This window comes from Babylonia areolata, chromosome 1, assembly GCF_041734735.1.
Source record: "Babylonia areolata isolate BAREFJ2019XMU chromosome 1, ASM4173473v1, whole genome shotgun sequence".
Lineage (NCBI taxonomy): Eukaryota > Metazoa > Mollusca > Gastropoda > Neogastropoda > Buccinidae > Babylonia > Babylonia areolata.
In genome coordinates this window covers 63,939,309-63,959,308 of record NC_134876.1, presented here as the reverse complement: position 1 = coordinate 63,959,308, position 20,000 = coordinate 63,939,309, and the positions used below count along the sequence as shown (strand labels likewise).

Below are 20,000 nucleotides of genomic sequence, written 5' to 3'. Positions count from 1 at the left end.
ATGATATATTAGCACAGGGTATAGGTCATTACTGATGTGACATATAACACATTTCTTCGTGTAAATTAGTTACAGGGATTTCATTGAGAAATGGGGTATATGACAACTGGATTCACATCCACCCTTCGCAGAGAACTCTCTCTCTCACTCTCTCTCTCTCTCTCTCTCCCCTTCTGTCTCTCTTCGTCTCTGTCTCTCTCTCCTTCTGTCTTCCTCTCCCTCTCTCTCCCTCTCTCTCTCTCTCCTTTTATCTTTCTCCGTCTCTCGCCTTCTCTCTCTCTTTCTCCCCCTATCTCTCTATCTTTCTCTCTCTCTTTCTCCTTCTCTGTCTGTCTGTCTCTCTCTCAAGGACAGATTGGAAGAATGGGCCATGCCTAATATCTTAATCCTTGAATAAAAAAAAAAAAACGTTTTGAGTTCTGAGTTCTGAGTTCTCTCTCTGTGCACGTCATGTCACCGGTTCCCCTTCCCTTCCTCCACTCACATTTCTCCCCCCCCCCCCCCCCCCCCCCCCCCCCACCTGTCCCGACACGTTCTGTGAAGTTTGGCGCAGTGACGTCGTTATGTCTGCGCCGAAAGGTGTTCTCCACCAAGGCGGTGTTACCCACTTACACTGTCAGTGGGTGGGGCCCCCACTGAATGAAGAGAACTGCTTTTCTTTCACTTCTGCACAACATTCTTCTGTTTTTTTGTTTTTGTGTTGTTGTTTTTTGGGGTGTTTTTTTAAACACCTTCATTTCCCTCCCTTGATTTGTTTATTCACCACTTCCTGTCTGTATGTATCTTATCTCGCTGGTCCGCTTCTGTACATCTCTCTCTCTCTCTTTCGCTCTCTCTCTCTCTCTCTCTCTCTCTCTCTCTCTCTCTCTCGCTCTCTCTCTCTTCGCTCTCTCTCTCTCTCTCTCTCTCTCTCTCCGACTGTGCGTATTTGTTTGTATCTGACTTTGCCTCAGCCGTTGCTTCGCTCTCTATCTCTGTACGTCTGTCTGTCTGTCTGTCTGTGTCCCCCCCCCCCCCCAGGCCCCCCCCACCCCCCCACCCCCACCCCCGAGTGCCTTCTCAAACTTAAACTGCAAAGAGCAGCAACAACATCGCTCGCTTGCCAAAGACACTTTTACCCTGAAGAGCAGACTTGAGTGCAGTGACACCGGAATAAACCACAGGCGTTTGCGGATATCTACTTATTCTGTCCAGCTGTCATTGCGCAGTGAGGCAGAAAGAAAAAAACAACAACTTAGTTTGCTCTCCACCCATTATTGACTCACTTGTGTAAACAAAGTGAGTCTATGTTTTAACCCGGTGTTCGGTTGTGTGTGTGTGTGTGTGTGTGTGTGTGTGTGTGTGTGTGTGTGTGTGTCTGTGTGTGTGTGTGTCCGTGGTAAACTTTAACATTGACATTTTCTCTGCAAATACTTTGTCAGTTGACACCAAATTAGGCATAAAAATAGGAAACATTCAGTTCTTTCCAGCCATTGTTTAAAACAATATTGCACCTCTGGGATGGGCACAAAAAAAATAAAAAATGAAGCCTAATTATATGCAAACTGCATTTACTGTTATATTTATATTTTTTGTATTCTCTAAACTTGGCACTTTGATCTGACAGTCTGACCCAACAACAAGAGCAGTCATTATCATTATTTTTTGTTCAAACAGGAACTTCTTTTGCTGAGCATGGAAGTTTTATTTATTTTGCAAACGTTTTGGTGCAGAAAGTAAAGAAGGGAAATTACTCTGTAATTAATGCTAGGGGACTTAATTTGCTTTAAACTGATCTTTCTCATCTTAAACATTACATTTTGAAATTATACTCAATACATAAAAAGCTTGGATTTAAAAAAAAAGTGTATCACAAGTGAGTCTTAAAGGCCTTGCCTCTCTTGTTTTTTTTATCTTTAAAAAAAAAAATCCGTTTCCCTAATACATGAAGTGTAGGCTTGTGTGCCATCCTGCTTTAAAAACTCCTTTCTATGGAACTTGCAAAAACGACAAGAAACAACAACAACAACAACAACAATAAAAACGACAAAATCAACAACAACAACAACAACAACAAAAGGGTTAATCAAACTTAAACTGCAAAGAGCAGCAACAGCATCTGAACAAGTGACTCACAGTGTAGAAACACGCTATTTATTCACCCAGACCGATCTCGTTCTCTTTCTTCTTTCGTTAACGTTTCGGTTTCTTTGATTCTTTTTTTTTTTTTCATATACTTATGTCTATCTATTCATCTGTCTTCTAATTTTCTATTCATATCTATCCTCCCTGTTTTGGGTTTCGTTTCATTTCGTGTATCCAATGATTGGTTAAGATAAGATAAGATAAAATAACTTTATTATCTCCAACTGGAGAAATTTGGTCAGGTGCATTATCACAACATAGACAAGTAAACAACATGGGGACCATAACTGTAAAAGTCAACAATAGCTTTTACGAATATTACGAAGATATAAATGTAAAAAATATCACATACACCGTTTCATACATACATCCACACACTGCAGGTAATAACTAGTATTCTTAATGTAAAAAAAGAAAGAATTAAGAAACATTATTTGAATATAATTATAAACATAGCCTACTATACTGCACATTGATTATAATAGACAGATAAGATAAGAATAAAGATAAATTGCAGGAAACCGCAACCAGATAATCAGCACACACCCGCATCCCCCCCACCCCCACCCCTACCCACCCCACACACGCGGTTGGGAGGCAGACTGATTGACTGATGGTCAATGACAAAGAAAACGTTGTTTCAACCCAGCCCAGCAGGATCGGTTGGTCGATCGACTGATTCACCAATTCATCGACGACGACTTTATAAATTGAATTATCATTTCTGCAGGACCCCCATCGTGCAGGAGGAGTACCTCATCAACCTGAACCGGAAGTCGTGGGCGGAGACTCCGAGCGCGGTCAAGGAGGACTATGGCGAGGAGTACTTCAACGCTTTCCTGTCCAACATGACTCAGCAGATGAAGCGGGCCCGCACCAACGTGCAGGAGGTGGTGGACCTGATGGTGCAGGCCGTGTGTGCCGAGAGGCCCCGGCACCGCTACGTGCCCTACTGGCGCTCCTACCTCCGTTCGCTCGTGCTGGCCAACTCCCCGGCCTTCCTCACCGACCAGGTGTTTCAGGTCCGTTAGTTAGGAGGCGTGTGTGCGTGGGGCGGGGGGGTGGGGGGTGGGGGGGGATCTGCTGTGTTTTATAATACAATACAATGCAATACAATACGATACGATACGATACAATACAACAACCACAAAAAAACAAACCCAACAACAACAACAAAACCTCCATAAAAACAGAATGCATAATTATTTCGGAAAAAAAATAAGAATCAAAACTGGATGGGAATTACTTCTGTAAGCTGACCAAGAATGGAAATCTACGGTCTCAGATTACTATTTTGTACATCGATGAATGCTTTGTAAAAACTCCACTTGTACTGAAATTCTATATGCTGCATATCTATCCTAGCTATATACTCCTCTGTTAAATATTTATTTTTTAGATATTGTCTGAAAACCGCAAACTCTGGAGTGACATTTTGCATTTCACATCTATAAAGGAAAAATTTGGCACAAAAGTTAATCTTTACTAGTAGTAGCAGCAGTAGCAGCAGCAGTAGTAGTAGTAGTCGTGGTGGCGGTGGTGGTGGTAGTGGTCTTCTTCTTCTTATCAATATTATTATCAATACACATGTCTGTATTAGTAAACATTATATGTGCGTGACTGAAATCTGATTGAATGACACAGGAGACGAATGACGAGCGCCCATTGGCATCTGTCAGTCGGATCTACCCAGGTAGATGGCAACCTGTCGTGCAAAATGACACCGGTGTTTGTAGAGCGCTTAGAGCTTGGTCTCCGAGCGAGGATAGGAGCTTTATAGGTATCCATGTCATCTCATGTTATTCTTGTTGTTATCATCATTATTATTATAATTATTATCATTATCATCATCATCATTTATGATTATGATGATGATTGTTATTATTATTATAATTTCCCGTGTGCAGAAGATGTCGGTGAAGGTTCCCCCCAGCGCCAAGACCAGGACCTCCTCCAAGTCATCCTCCACCGGCACTCCCGGGACCCCCTCCTGCTCCGTGTTCTCCGACACTCCCCCCGGCCACACGCCCCTCGCCTCAGTCCCTAACGGACAGGGGCTGCAGTCATGAGGAGGCTGGCCGGCACAGCGCCACCCACACAACCCCCCCCCCCCGCCCCCCTCCTCCGTCCCCCACCCTCATGCCCCCACACCTGAAGAACTTCCCACCATCAGGACGTCATCTTTGCTCTTCTTTATCGTCCCAAGGCAACGCCGGTCGGACAGGACGATGCGTTACTTGACCAGTGGGACAAACGTGTAGCAGTCAAGCTTTTGTAGTGTACAGGGAAGTGAGTGTTGTCATAAAACCTCTGGTGTGTTGGATTTTTTTTTCAGTATCATCATTTATTGCTTGGTTTTCCGTATTATGTTTAAAGTGAAATACGTGTAGACAGATGATTTTTTGTTTTGTTTTCTGTATTATGTTTAAAGTGAAATACGTGTCGATAGGTGTTTTTTTTTATGGAAAAGACTACTGCGCAAAAGTTTGTTGTTGTATTTTTGTGCGCGAAAATCAAACGTATCTATTTGTACGTACTTTACAACAATACTTGTACCAATAAAGTCTCAATACGAATCAGGTCATGTTTGTAGAAGTTTGGGACTTGCAGGTTTGATATGTCCTTCTGAACTTAAAAACGATAGTGAAGGAGGGGTGGGGGGTGGAACAAGAGGGTAGGGTGAGATAACTGAAAGTTAAACAAGATAGCATTTGATGTGTTCAACTGTAACGGTAAAACCAGCTTGTAAGCTGAGAAACGCAAGGTCTTTCTGAGCTCTTTAGCCACACAAACTCATGACAATAACTGTGACTTGATAGACTGATGAACTGTGTCTAGAGGACTATAGAATAACAGACGTCGGTTCCCCAAAATGACCATCAATCCATATAAGCAGTAAGGATTTAGGCCTGTTCAGGTTCGATGTATTATCATCATTATCATTGTTATCACTGACATCCAGCTTTTGATGTATCAGCATGTAGCCACTAGATCATGTCGTGTCAGTCGCACGTGTATTCTCTGTTGAATAGATCGACAACTTTGACACTTATTCAGCGGTAGTTATTACGGCTTGAAAGGTGTACAATTTGGAAATGCAGTTAAAATGCGTTTCATTACCACTCTAACAAACTTTTGCTGTTGTCAGTGTCAAAAGCCAAAGCAATCTATCAGAACATCAAACCTGTTATCTAAAATTGTGTTAGTGTTCGTGATAGCGTTTTTGACAGCCGTGCGGGTGTATCGATGCGTATCAAAATATAACCATTCATTTCCATTAGTTATCTGTATATCACCGGATATTTAGAAAGCTGCTGATTTATCAGCATACTGCAAATTGCTATCATTAGTGTTTGTAATATGTAGCATTAGTAAATCTTCATATTGATGTATGAAAATTATCACAGTTACACATTATGTGTAAATAACAATGATATATGTCATTGTCCAAGTTCAAAACATGTATATGTTGACGTGTTAACTGCCTGACTCTGAGACCAAATGACGTGGAGCTGGTTTTCATTCGGTTTGTTTCAGCTTCCTAACGATGTTACTGAGTGCGTAAGCTTTGGTCTTTATCTTTTAACTGCATGTACCCACCCACCCCATCCCACCCCACCCCACCCCACATACACATTTATCACTGACACGAAAAAAAAGCACGTTTATGTGTTCCACCCATATAAATGCCACCAAAACTGTAATTTAATCAGGGTCTGCTTAATTCAACAAATTTCGCCTCATCTGTATGGCTTCATGTCTGACCATCTTCGACCAGAACACAGCAGGAAGAACAGTACATGTGATGTGCAGAATAAACTGTTCCCTGTCCCAGATAGAAGGATTCTTCGTATCCGCTTGCCATACAGACAGAATCAGTAAAGAACTGCAGGAGTGAACAGGACAGCAGGACAGGTGGGGCACGCTTTGGGGTGCATTTTTAAGTAAAGTCGATGGGGACCGAAACGGCATGGGAAGGATGTCCCAGACTGTACCCCTGGGGACGTCTCAGACGACTGAAGCGTCCCCTGGGGACAGTTTGGGAACTTAAAAGTCCCCCGGAGGGTAGGGGGGGGGGGGACGATTCAAGACACTAATGCTTCCCCCGGCGGGGATACGCAAGGGGGCTGTGGGGGTGATTAGAGACGTTAGAATGGGGAAACTCCGAAAGATTTTTAACCCCCACCTGCAAAAAACTTGTAAAGGTATGGGAGACATTCAAATATAACCAGGCAGTGGCTTCTTTCCAAAATTAATTTCAAGAGCATAAGCATCTTGCCGCCATGTAAACCAGTGTATGAAATCCTCACCTTTGGAGAGCTGCTATTATGAGGACGAATAACGATAAGAATTATCTCCTTTTTTTTAATCTATCATCTTGTCATCTCATCAACCTGACGAGGGAAGCAAACCGAACTCGTCTATTTTTCTGTTGAAGTGCAAATCCACGATTTCCCCTTTTTTATCGTTTCATTGTTATTTTGCTTTAAACACTGTTTATGTCAGTATGTACATATACTTTGTTTTTGCACGTGGACCCTCAAATACATTACTCTCTCAATCAGATATGTACATTAACAGTTATTGAAACAGCAACAACACACACACACACACACACACACACACACACACACACACACACACACACACACACACACACACACACACACACACACACACACACACACACACAGCCTCGTAATTTGTATATTTGATTGTTTAACAGCTTTCTGTATCGTACAAAATGTATATTCGTGTTGTACTAAACTTTGTTTCCAAATCGTCGGGTTATTATTTTCGATTGTGTCTGTAAAATCTATGAAATAAATATTCATACACAGAGTGTTTACCTTTGCGCGCAATGAGAACTTTTTTTTTATAAACTTTTTTTCGCTTTCATATTCCCTTCTTGGTTTTCTTTAATTATGACTCCTTCCCTACTCACTCTGTCTCTCTGTCTCTCTCTCTATCTCTGTCTCTCTGTCTTCCTTTGGGAAGTGGAGTGGAGAGTGAGAGACAGAAAGTGTATGTGTGTGGAGGAGGCTGGGGGGGGGTGGTGGTGGTAGTACATTAAGTTAAACACCTTGGATGACAGGTTTGTGCAAACAGGGAAGGGTACAGTGAGCGATTAGGATTATTGTTAATGAGTGCCCTGTCAGCCAACAGTTCATCCAGAATAGGACGGAGCATGTGCAGCTGATGCCAGAGAAAAACACAATAACAACAATTTAAAAAGTATATATGTAAAAAGAAGAAGATAATATGATAATAACAACAAATTAAGTAATAAATTGATTGATAACTCACATAGCATGTTTCCATGTAAAACAAGCTCATTTTGCACTGTACAATTCATAACGCTACGTGTAATATATGAAATGACACCTTGCATGCACAACGCTGCACAGACATTCAACCAAACACTAACAGTAATCTATCTACCACCCCACCCCACACACACAACATACATAATCGCACATCACGATATCTAAATGATGCAAGATATAGGGTAGGTAGGCCTAATTGCGGACGATCCAGTTCAAGCGACCAGCTCAACGTGTGTATTATATAGATAACACCTTGTACGGTCGTCAAATGTAGCTCTTCTGTTTTGAAGGCTTTCTCCGATTGGTTGCACCAGGAAAGGTTCGTCTTCTTCTTCTTTTCAACAGTTTTTTTTTTTCAGAAATTGCAGGGGTGTCTGAGGGTAAATGCAAGTCTAATTGCGAACGATAGGTTTGGGTGCATGTAGACAATTAAAGTAGAAGCAGGTTTTGAATTCACCAGACGTAACATATTACTGGAACATCACATCAGACTGTTGTATTGGTGGTTTTGATCACACACACACACACACACACACACACACACACACACACACACACACACACACACACACACACACACACACACACACACACATTTAAACACACCCACCCCACACCACACACAAACACACCCTTTTGAGAGTAATTGTACATCATCGTTCGCAAATTGTCGCAGTCAAAATATCCGATGGTCCACTTGCAAACGACACTATTTTGGAGATTTCTGTCAAAGCTGACGTTCTAAGCTGTCACCAACATATTTTCTAAAATTCTCCCAAGCACTGATAATGCACAATTCATTCAACATATCCAATGAAATCAGCCATTTTAAATTGTATCAAAGTTCAAGTCCCGCTACCTCCTTCCCTTAATTTTAGGATTTGGAGAGCACGTTTGGGAACTTGGTCGGCAGTGGTGCGCGAAGAGAAGAAAGAGCGCGGAAATAGCCGGAAATAGCTGATATTTGACAGGTTCTTGGAAATGGACATTCATTAAGATATCAAAACTAGGTCGAAGCAGACGTCAGATTGTGAAATAAATGTGTGTGGTGGGAACGCTTCGAAGTGGGTCGTCACACGAACCGTTCGCAATTACATGCTGTTCGCAGTTAGGCATACCTACCCTAACTCACCCTGTGAAGGACTCATTAGGCTTGGTAATGATAATATCATGCAACTCTTGGCTGCATGCTGAAGAGAGGCATTCCCGTATGCAACGCAAAAGCAGTTCCCCATAATTGGAAATAATGATGATGATATGGATACTTATATAGCGCCTATTTTCGGTCGGACACCAAGATCTAAGCGCTTTACAAACAGGGAGTCATTTGCACAACAGACTGCGGTAGAGCCGACCGATAACTGCCATTTGGGTGCTCGTCATTCGTTTCCTGTGGCATTCAATCAGAATTCAATCATTGAATGCCATATGAGACGAATGACGAGTGCCAAAATGGCAGCTGTCAATCCCACCCACATACAAACACTCATACACACATGTAACATTTTGCGTGTATGACTGTTCAATTTATCTACCCCACCATTTAGACAGCCGTACTCCGTCTTCGGGGGTGTGCATGCTGGGTATGTTCTTGGTTCCATGGCACACCGAACGCTGACATGGATTACAGGATCTTTAACGTGCGTAATTTGATCTTCTGCGTGCGCATACATACGAAGGGGGTTCAGGCACTAGCAGGTATGCGCATATGTTTTGCCGCCATTTTGATCTGTGTAATCCTTTATTTCTACTTATCAAAAAAAGAAGAAGAAAAAGAAAGCAGAAACAAATACTGGGTGAATGTGTAAGAGATTAAAGATACATGTTAAGGTAAGACTATAAGGCTATCAATGTGTGCCATAAGTGATGTAATTTGCATGGTTTTAGTTTTGTTATTCAGTTGCTGTTTGTCTATCCAAATAGATTTTCCGTTGAATTTAGAGGTTATCAGCTTCTGACAATATTTCTTTTTCTCTGAGCGTTTAAAGTCATTTAAAGCTTTCTTTTTGGGGGGTGATTCCATTTGCTAGGAAAAATCTCAATGCATCGGCATCATCTATGTCTTTTCTTACCTATGTTTTTTTAAGCTTGCTTTTCACACGTTTACTTTTGAACGGGGTGTGTTTGTTTTAATATTAATTAAGAGTTGACTTAATCAAGATTTTGCGCCTTAAAAATATTATTATGATTAGCAGTAGTATTTTTTATGTATTTATCTATTATTATTTAGTATTTTTAAAATTTCATTTATTTATTTGTTTATTTATTTTATTATTATTATTATTATAAATTATTATTTATTTCTTTAAGATTATTATTATTATCATTATTATATATTGGTTACTTTCACTTCTTTTTTTTTCTCAAGGCCTGACTAAGCGCGTTGGGTTACGCTGCTGGTCAGGCATCTGCTTGGCAGATGTGATGTAGCGTATATGGATTTGACCAAACGCAGTGATGTCTCCTTGAGCTACTGATACTGATACTGATACTAAGAAGAATTGTTGTACCACATTTCAAAGCACTCATCAGTATTAGTAAGCTAATGAACAAAAGACATAGAAAAGCTCATCTGTTTCTTTAAGAATGAGTCTGTGTTGAATTTTTTTGAAAATTCTGTATCTGATAACATTGTGGCAGTTCTCCAAGATACCATTTCTTGTTTTGGACCAAGCGTTACAAATTAGAAAATCGTCGCTACCCTGTTTCGGATACACTCTTTATGGAAGTTGTATGGGTGTGACCAATGAGTGTGATGTGCGAATGATTCTTGTCGGTTTAGTTAGATGAAACGACTCGCAGTTAAGTTTGTCCACAGTTCAGATTACATTTTAATTGGTCAAAGTTGAAAGTCGCCCAATAAGATGTCATTTGAGAGCAGAGAAGTGTCTTCCAATCCGCGTCTTCTGCAGGATACCTATTGAATACAGAGAGAGGGGGGGGGGGAGAGGAGGGGAAAGAGAGGGAGAGAGAGGGAAGAGAGACAAGACACGATACAAAAAGTTCCATTGACGAGGGTAACGTCTTTGCACAGAGAGGCAGACAGACAGAGAAGCAGAGACACAGACAGAGACCGAGAGAATGAAGGGTTATCAACAGCATCAGACAGTCATGGTAGTAGTTGGCTCAGTGACGTTGGCTGCGCTGTCAACAAGAGGACCTGGGGTGGTTGGAAGCAAGCACACACTGTGGCCACGGCGACACACTTGAGACACCACCACTCCGGCAGCTGAGCCAGCTGAGATGTCCTGTCCCATGCCATTGACGTCAGTAACAGTTTGAGGCACTCGTTCGCATTATCCAGCAAGTGTGCGTTACAAGCTTGACTGTGTGTGTGTGTGTGTGTGTGTGTGTGTGTGTGTGTGTGTGTGTGTGTGTGTGTGTGTGTGTGTGTGTGTGTTGTATGTATGTGTGTGTGTCTGTGTCTGTGTCTGTGTCTGTGGTATGTGTCTGTGTGTCTGTCTATATCGTCTGTCTCTGTCTGTCTCTCTGTCTGTCTATGTGTGTATCTGTGTGTTTGTGTGCTTGAGATTTGGGGAAGCGTGAGAAGCTGTTGTCACTGAATTCCCCCCCCCCCTCTCTCTCTCTCTCTCTATCTCATATAACTGCGCAGTGCCCACATTAGGAACTACAAATTACGCAGGTAGATAGATATATATGGGTACCCACAGACGTTTCGTATTTTCTTCCTCCTTACATTGGTCCCCGGTTGTATATGCTTCAACTGACGGAGGTGAAAGGTGTGTGTGTGTGTGTGTGTGTGTGTGTGTGTGTGTGTGTTTCATCAACAGTATATTGAAAAAAACAGAACAGGATCTATCAGTTTTTAACGGTATGGCTGCCTGCATGACGGGGTAAAAACGACCATGCAAGCACAAACCCACCCGTACATTATGCGAGTGAACGTGTTTTGTGTAGCCCACGATTGCAGGAGAAGAATAAGAACGGATTGTCAAAAATACGTGAACGAGTCAAGAAAATAATTGATAGACAAATAGAACTTCCTCAACCAAAAAAAAAAAAAAAAAAAAGAAATTCACTATATTGTCTGTTCAACAATCAAGAAGAATTAGAGGGGTTTTGTTTGAACATTACGATATTTCAGACCCGTGGCATTTCTGTTTCTAGTTTATTTACCATTACAAATTAGAATATGACTGGAAACGGTTATGATAAAGTTAACATTAATTTTATTGAACTAACTTGAACTAACATTACCTAATAGACAAGAATAAATTACAATAACTATTGCAAGTGTAGGAAGACAATGACACACAGCTTCTAACCACACACAAATGTTGCATTGTAACCGTTGCTCTGCCCAATAAGAAAGTTAATCTTTATAATGGAGTGGCAAATCTGGAATAAACTACCTTTGAAATGTTGCTTATCGTATGGTATTCCAGAAGGATGAACCCTGAAAATAAAGAGTACGCTGACGAAAGGATTTTGCTCTAACAAATGGTCCACAGAGCATAACGAAGAACAAGGAATTGAAGATGGGGTATGATGACTAGGAACATCAGAGAGATATCGGGGTCAGGGCCAGTGACAGATGAGAAGCTGTCTGAAGAAGAGAATTTATACGAAATCCAGGACTGACTGAGAAGCCAATAAAACGATTTCAGAAGAGGTGTGGTATGTTCACATTTTGCCAATTCCAGAATCAGCGTCGCAACATTGTTCTGGACCTTTTGAAGCTCGGAATCAGGTGGTTTGGGATGTCAGCGAGAGGGGCATTGACACAGTGGGGTGTCAGCGAGAGAGGCATTGACACAGTGGGGTGCCAGCGAGAAGAGCATTGACACAGTGGGGTGTCAGCGAGAGGGGCTTTGACACAGTGGGGTGCCAGCGAGAAGAGCATTGACACAGTGGGGTGCCAGCGAGAAGAGCATTGACACAGTGGGGTGCCAGCGAGAGGGGCTTTGACACAGTGGGGTGTCAACGAGAGGGGCATTGACACAGTGGGGTGTCAACGAGAGGGGCATTGACACAGTGGGGTGTCAACGAGAGGGGCATTGACACAGTGGGGTGTCAACGAGAAGGGCATTGACACAGTGGGGTGCCAGCGAGAAGAGCATTGACACAGTGGGGTGCCAGCGAGAAGAGCATTGACACAGTGGGGTGCCAGCGAGAAGAGCATTGACACAGTGGGGTGCCAGCGAGAAGAGCATTGACACAGTGGGGTGTCAGCGAGAAGAGCATTGACACAGTGGGGTGTCAGCAAAGAGAAAATTGGTGGGGTTAGTAGCTGCTGACAAAACTTCTTTTCAGTTTATAGAATGTCATCCGAGTTTTTCAGTCATTGATGTAGTTTACGTATTCAGAGTATTGTGATGGATTTTAGTAAAGGTGATTGAGTGGCACAGATGTGTGTCACAAGCGAAACCTTCGTGAGATAAATAACGACGATTTGAGAAGCTCTTGTTGTTGTGTACAGGGTAAACAAAACCATACCAAACATTTGTGGAACTTACAACTCGTGTACAGGAGAAGCAAGACAATACCAAACACTATGTGGAACTTACAACTCGTGTACAGGAGAAACCAGACAATACCAAACACTTTGTGGAACTTACAACTAGTGTACAGGAGAAACAAGATGATACCAAACACTTTGTGGAACTTACAACTTGTGTACAGGAGAAACCAGACAATACCAAACACTATGTGGAACTTACAACTCATGTACAGGAGAAACCAGACAATACCAAACACTTTGTGGAACTTACAACTCGGTTACAGGAGAAACCAGACAATACCAAACACTATGTGGAACTTACAACTCGGTTACAGGAGAAACCAGACAATACCAAACACTATGTGGAACTTACAACTCGGTTACAGGAGAAACCAGACAATACCAAACACTATGTGGAACTTACAACTCGGTTACAGGAGAAACCAGACAATACCAAACACTTTGTGGAACTTACAACTAGTGTACAGGAGAAACCAGACAATACCAAACACTATGTGGAACTTACAACTCGGTTACAGGTGAAACCAGACAATACCAAACACTTTGTGGAACTTACAACTCGGTTACAGGAGAAACCAGACAATACCAAACACTATGTGGAAATTACAACTCGGTTACAGGAGAAACCAGACAATACCAAACACTATGTGGAAATTACAACTCGGTTACAGGAGAAACCAGACAATACCAAACACTTTGTGGAACTTACAACTAGTGTACAGGAGAAACCAGACAATACCAAACACTATGTGGAACTTACAACTCATGTACAGGAGAAATCAGACAATACCAAACACTTTGTGGAACTTACAACTCGGTTACAGGAGAAACCAGACAATACCAAACACTATGTGGAAATTACAACTCGGTTACAGGAGAAACCAGACAATACCAAACACTTTGTGGAACTTACAACTAGTGTACAGGAGAAACCAGACAATACCAAACACTATGTGGAACTTACAACTCATGTACAGGAGAAACCAGACAATACCAAACACTATGTGGAACTTACAACTCATGTACAGGAGAAACCAGACAATACCAAACACTATGTGGAACTTACAACTAGTGTACAGGAGAAACCAGACAATACCAAACACTTTGTGGAACTTACAACTCGGTTACAGGAGAAACCAGACAATACCAAACACTTTGTGGAACTTACAACTCGGTTACAGGAGAAACCAGACAATACCAAACACTATGTGGAAATTACAACTCGGTTACAGGAGAAACCAGACAATACCAAACACTTTGTGGAACTTACAACTAGTGTACAGGAGAAACCAGACAATACCAAACACTATGTGGAACTTACAACTAGTGTACAGGAGAAACCAGACAATACCAAACACTATGTGGAACTTACAACTAGTGTACAGGAGAAACCAGACAATACCAAACACTATGTGGAACTTACAACTAGTGTACAGGAGAAACCAGACAATACCAAACCACTATGTGGAACTTACAACTAGTGTACAGGAGAAACCAGACAATACCAAAACTTTGTGGAACTTACAACTAGTGTACAGGAGAAACAAGACAATACCAAACACTTTGTGGAACTTACAACTCGGTTACAGGAGAAACCAGACAATACCAAACACTTTGTGGAACTTACAACTAGTGTACAGGAGAAACAAGATGAAACCACACACTTTGTGGAACTTTCAACTTGTGTACAGGAGAAACCAGACAATACCAAAAACTATGTGGAACTTACAACTCGGTTACAGGAGAAACCAGACAATACCAAACACTATGTGGAACTTACAACTCATATACAGGATGAAGAAGATGATACCAAACACAATATGGACCTTGCAACAAACTGGGTTTTTGTGACCTGAATGATGGGCCATGCAGACTCAGTTATGAGCAACTCTCATTTCTTTGGGTTTGAGAGATGACCAAATTTGTGTCAAGATCTTTCCAGAACGAGCTGGCCGAAATGCGGTACCAACTCGTCTAATTGCCTGGCACAAATGACCCGCTTTTTCAGCATCAACACGAGGTCAGTGGCCCAGTTAAACAATGGTGTGTGGTTTGCTGAGGGGCTCGTGTCTCTCAAAACCAGTCCTGGCTGGCAAACATCATCTTGTACAGCTTGAGAGCGGAAAGGGAGCTTCCGTTACTGATGGAGAACGGCGCGCATCATTGACCTAGTGGCACCGTTCATCTCAAGTGGCAATTATGAATGTCAGAGTGTTGAGAATGACGTTCATAATATTTAGCCTGACAGCTACGACTCTAACTAGTTTTGACCGGCTGAATTTGGAGAGAATAACAGATATACGAACCAATCAGAAAAAGACCGTATTTATGTCATTGTTTCGGTTCATTGCATATAATAAGGCAGAAAAGAAACGTACGGTCAAGGGAGCAGTTGTGATGATGCACGATAACAGACAGTGAGGCTGGTTTGTGACTGTCCTGCCCTGTGACTGAATCTCTGTGGGCACTATGGCTGTGATGAAAACCACACTTCTTCTCTTGCTGTCTGCCTCCTTGGCTTCAGGTAATGTTAATGTGAATGCCCAGTCAGTAGACTTCAGAATGGAATGTTCATGTTAAAAAAAAAAGAAAAAAAAGAAAGAAATTAAAACTTACCTGTGACACTGTGGCGATTTAAAACGCGTGCATTACTACTGCGGATTTTCACCATATACTATTCAAAACTGTATGATATGATATGCTGAAAATATAACCATTCCAGTTAAGTGTGAAACCTATGTGTGACAGGGAAGGTCTGCAGAACTGGTAACAGACACCAACAGACACACAGGTTGGAGAAAGGAGAAAAGAAAGCCACAAACAGAAATATACTACGTAGGAGGGGATTTACAAAAAGACAAAAGAACGTTTTCACGGTTGTATTCAGGACTCACATGACGTTCATAGCATGAATTAATACAACAACGATTTGTTATACCTTACTTATTCAGTCAGTGTTTGGAGAAAACAACAGAACCACTTGCAGTCATGCAACACAACTGACCATGCAAATCGGATAGAATACTCGTGACACTTATACAAACGTTGAACACTCGATTGGTCCAGTTGTACACAGCTGAACTGGATCTCATTGTCATCCTAAGATATTATAAATGGAATGCGTAGAATAAGTTTAGGCCTTTCTCTATTGAGAGAAACCGTTTATTTTTTAAATGTCCGCACGGCGCAGCATTAAAGAAAAGTCTTTGAACAAATATTTGAATCAAAAACATACAGTGTTTTAATTCATAGAATTTTGATTGAAAAGAACTGAACTGTGACTGCTTGTATAATTCATGTGGTCGGATGTTCTTTTCTGTTATAAGACAATGGACCGACAATAAACAAAGTCGAACTTTTGTCATGCTTTTGGTGTTCGTTGGATTCGACTATGGGCTGTGAAATTGTGTGGTCTGAGTGGTCAACCTGTGAATGCTCATGGATGTATAAAGATTGTATTGTATTGTACTGTATGTATGGCTGGCTGGCTGGCTGGTTGTATCATTAGCATTATTATCATTATTGTTGCTGTTGTTGTTGCTGTCGTTGGTTTTGTTGTTGTTTTTTTTAGGGGCGTGTGGGCGGGGGGGTGGGGTGGGGGGGTTAGTCTTGAGTCTGGATGATGGATGGATATATCATTATTATTATTATTATTGTTGTTGTTGTTATCATTATTACTTCTTCTTTTTTATATAGTCTTGAGTCTGGAGTGTGTGTCTGTCCCAGCAGGCTGCAACCTAGACATCAGTTTCCCCTGTGACGGAGATCGATGTGTACCCATCAAGTGGCGCTGCGACGGACACACAGACTGCCTGGATGGAAGCGATGAGTCCGACTGCAGTGAGTCAGCGTGTTGTCAGGGCACTGTATACACTATCACAAGCAAGCATTCAAACAAGTCAACATGCATACATACCATGGTAGGCTAAACTACCACGGGTTTTTTTTTCTCTCTCTCTCTCTTTGTGAATTTAGTGTCCATATGGAATGATGGCCTAGAGGTAACGCGTCCGCCTATGAAGCGAGAGAATCTGAGCGCACTGATTCGAATCATGGCACAGTCGCCAGTATTTTCTCCCCCCCCCCTCCACTAGACCTTGAGTGGTGGTCTGGACGCTAGTCATTCGAATGAGACGATAAACCGAGGTCCTGTGTGCACCATGCACTTAGCGCACTTAAAAGAACCCACGGCAACAAAAGGGTCGTCCCTGGCATAATCTGTAGAAAAATCCACTTCTATAGGAAAACAAAACAAAACAAAAAAATGAATATAGGGAGAAAAAAAAAAGGTGGCGCTCTCAGAGTAGCGACGCGCTCTCCCTGGTGAGAGCAGCCCGAATTTCACACGGAGAAATCTGTTGTGACCAAAAATTAATAATGCAAAATACAAATACAAAATGCAACTTCATGTCAACCCGAAATGAATGTGCTTGGGGTTTGCTGTATCAGGGCAAAGTTAGGGGACGGATCAGAGGGCGGTGCGAGCAAAAGTCATGACCAGCGCAGTTTCGTCAACAGTCATTCTCCAACAGAGGACTGCAAATACGTGTCCGTTTAACATTGAGATAATTATGGTGCTTTCCCCTGTCATGAGGGGAGATAAAGAGAAACCAAAGTATCGTGTTTAAAAGAGATCTAGTACACGTTGTACTTTTTTTCTTTTTAATACCAAAATGTAACATGATTAAATGTGTAGGCTACCATTTTTGAACGCTTTTAACAGTTTTAAAACACGATTCTTTAACGAAAAGCATACTGCTGTTAAGAATTAATGAATTCAATTTAAACCAAGTCTATTGATAATTATTTCGCTTACACTCTATTGCATGATGTAAATGTTTAACAAATTGACACACACACACACACACACACACACACACACAACAATTGAAAAATAGATCTAACTTGACACAGCATGTATCAGTGTGTTTTGTTTTTCTTTCTTCAAACCGGGGCTTGGAGTACAAAAATGTCACAGTGCTGTTTTGATTAGGCCTTCATTGTTCTTTTTCACTAACATTCGTGCAAGTCTTATTATAGATTGGTTTTGTCCGTGTCGAATCTTTTGAAGAAAAAAAAATGTCTGTGTTCACTCTCAGGATGGATATGTAGAGCTGTGAATCACTAACGGAATGATTAATGGGCGGTGTTGTCATTGTGAAAATTGTGGGGGAAAAAAAAGAATTTAAACTTCTTTTTTTTTAAAGTGGGGGGAAAAAGTGCCACTCAGTTCATGCGGAATAAAAGATATTCAATGGTGTTTTCAATTCAGCGATAGAAAAACCACAATCCAATATTTTAAACACATATGAAATTATTGTTGTTGTTTTGTGTTTGTTTGTTTTGTTTTGTTTTTGTTGTTGGTTTTGGGTGTTTTTTTTACTTGCGCTAAATGCATGCGTGCTGCACCTGGGACTTCGCTTTAATGTCTCATTCGAAAGATTAACGCCCTCTCGTAGCCCAGATCGATTTTACCCAGGATCCAGGATCTCTCTAGACTAGCTTGGAATAACGCCCCCTCCCCCTTAAATTCCCACTTCAACACCCACGACGGTATAGTTGACCAAGCCAGAACTGTCCCCTACCCGGTTATATTTTACCACAATCAGCAACCCCATGTCTCTTAGTCGGTATGGGATTCATTCCAGGCTAGCTCGAAATGGCCCCGGCCCCATGAGTTGATATAGGCCGGTTAGAAGTAAATCCTCTACCCTCGTTAGATTACGTAAACTTCCTTTGAAAAGGAAAGGGAGCGTTTTCGACGAGCCTTGAACGACTTAGGAATAAATTTATTCAAATCATTATCGACTCCCCGCCTCTTTCCACTTGGTTGTTGATGCCTACCCATTTTCTAGTGGGGATGGAGGGTGTACCATGCTGAGCTAGCTAGAATCAACCCAGTTCCGACACCTCATTGTCCCCTCTAAGGTATACATTTCATGAGATTTGTTTGTCTTTGATTTTTTATTGCTTGGAGGAACTTCGTTTCCCTGTCCCGTTTCTGATTAGTGCAGATGAACTCGATGTCTTCCCTGGAATGACCCTCCGTGTGGAAATTTTGCCCAGTCAGATATGACCTGACATCCCTCCCACCATACCTTTACACAAATAGTAGGAAGTCCCCATTCCTTATTCTTAAGCGTTTGCAACGATCTTTTTATATCCCCTATGATTGACTAATATCATATCATATTATATCATACTATATTACATCACATCACATTACATTATATTACATCAACGAAGCATGTCAATCAACAACAGTTCACTATATTCTCCTGAGTTTCTTTCTTCCCTAACAGTTCCACTGACTGACAATACCACAGACACTCCTCAGTTCGCTCCGTCGATTAAAGGGAAGCAACTTCAAGCCAATCGCAAACAGTTCTCAAAATGACATTCTCCCAAAAAGCTGTTATTCATTTTTAAGGCCAGGCAACAAAGGTAACGGGTACAAGGAACAGTATCAAGGAGCAAACTTCAAAATATTGAGTCACTTGAAATTAATTCAACGAAAACGCTTCAAATCATAGTTTGGTGCACATTTAAACAATTGTTTTGAAACTCCAGCAAGCTTGAACACTTGCCCCTAACTCGTTGGCCTCTTTTACAAACAATTTCCCTCCAAAAAGTAATAATCTACCAGGCCTTTTTCATTATTCATCGACACACTTAAGATACTTCCCACCTCTGACAGCATGTTAGTATCAGTATTAGTATCAGTAGCTCAAGGAGGCGTCACTGCGTTCGGTCAAATCCATATACGCTACACCACATCTGCCAAGCAGATGCCTGACCAGCAGCGTAACCCAACGCCCTTAGTCAGGCCTTGAAAAATAAAGAATTTGTTATATATTTTTTAAATAGTAATAATTCGGTTCTTTTTTGGTTTTTTTTTTTTTTTAATGTGACAGCATGTGTTCAGCATGTGAAAGAATTTAGACTGTGCCCAGTTTGCAACGTTACGAAAGATGAATTGCACTTCTACTGTGGCTGTTTTGGATACATGAATGCCATCGATGTTAAAAATCAGTTTCCAAAACCAGGATTTCAACTCGGTCAGGTCT

The 20,000-nt window shown here is 41.5% G+C and overlaps 2 protein-coding genes across 2 annotated transcripts in view; both read left to right on the top strand.

Annotated features, from left to right (window-relative positions):
• The window catches only part of LOC143285498 (D-beta-hydroxybutyrate dehydrogenase, mitochondrial-like), a 54,163-nt gene extending 47,350 nt beyond the window's left edge, over window positions 1–6,813 (top strand). The window contains 2 exon segments of the mRNA XM_076592828.1: window positions 2,855–3,146; window positions 4,032–6,813. Of these exon segments, the coding sequence (XP_076448943.1) occupies window positions 2,855–3,146; window positions 4,032–4,193 (454 nt within the window). The 3' untranslated portion in view covers window positions 4,194–6,813.
• Window positions 6,814–15,213: 8,400 nt separating this feature from the next.
• The window catches only part of LOC143285488 (uncharacterized), a 20,552-nt gene continuing 15,765 nt past the window's right edge, over window positions 15,214–20,000 (top strand). The window contains exons 1-2 of the mRNA XM_076592816.1: window positions 15,214–15,457; window positions 16,663–16,773. Coding sequence (XP_076448931.1) covers window positions 15,403–15,457; window positions 16,663–16,773 — 166 coding nt within the window. The 5' untranslated portion in view covers window positions 15,214–15,402. The remainder of the gene's footprint in view (window positions 15,458–16,662; window positions 16,774–20,000) is intronic.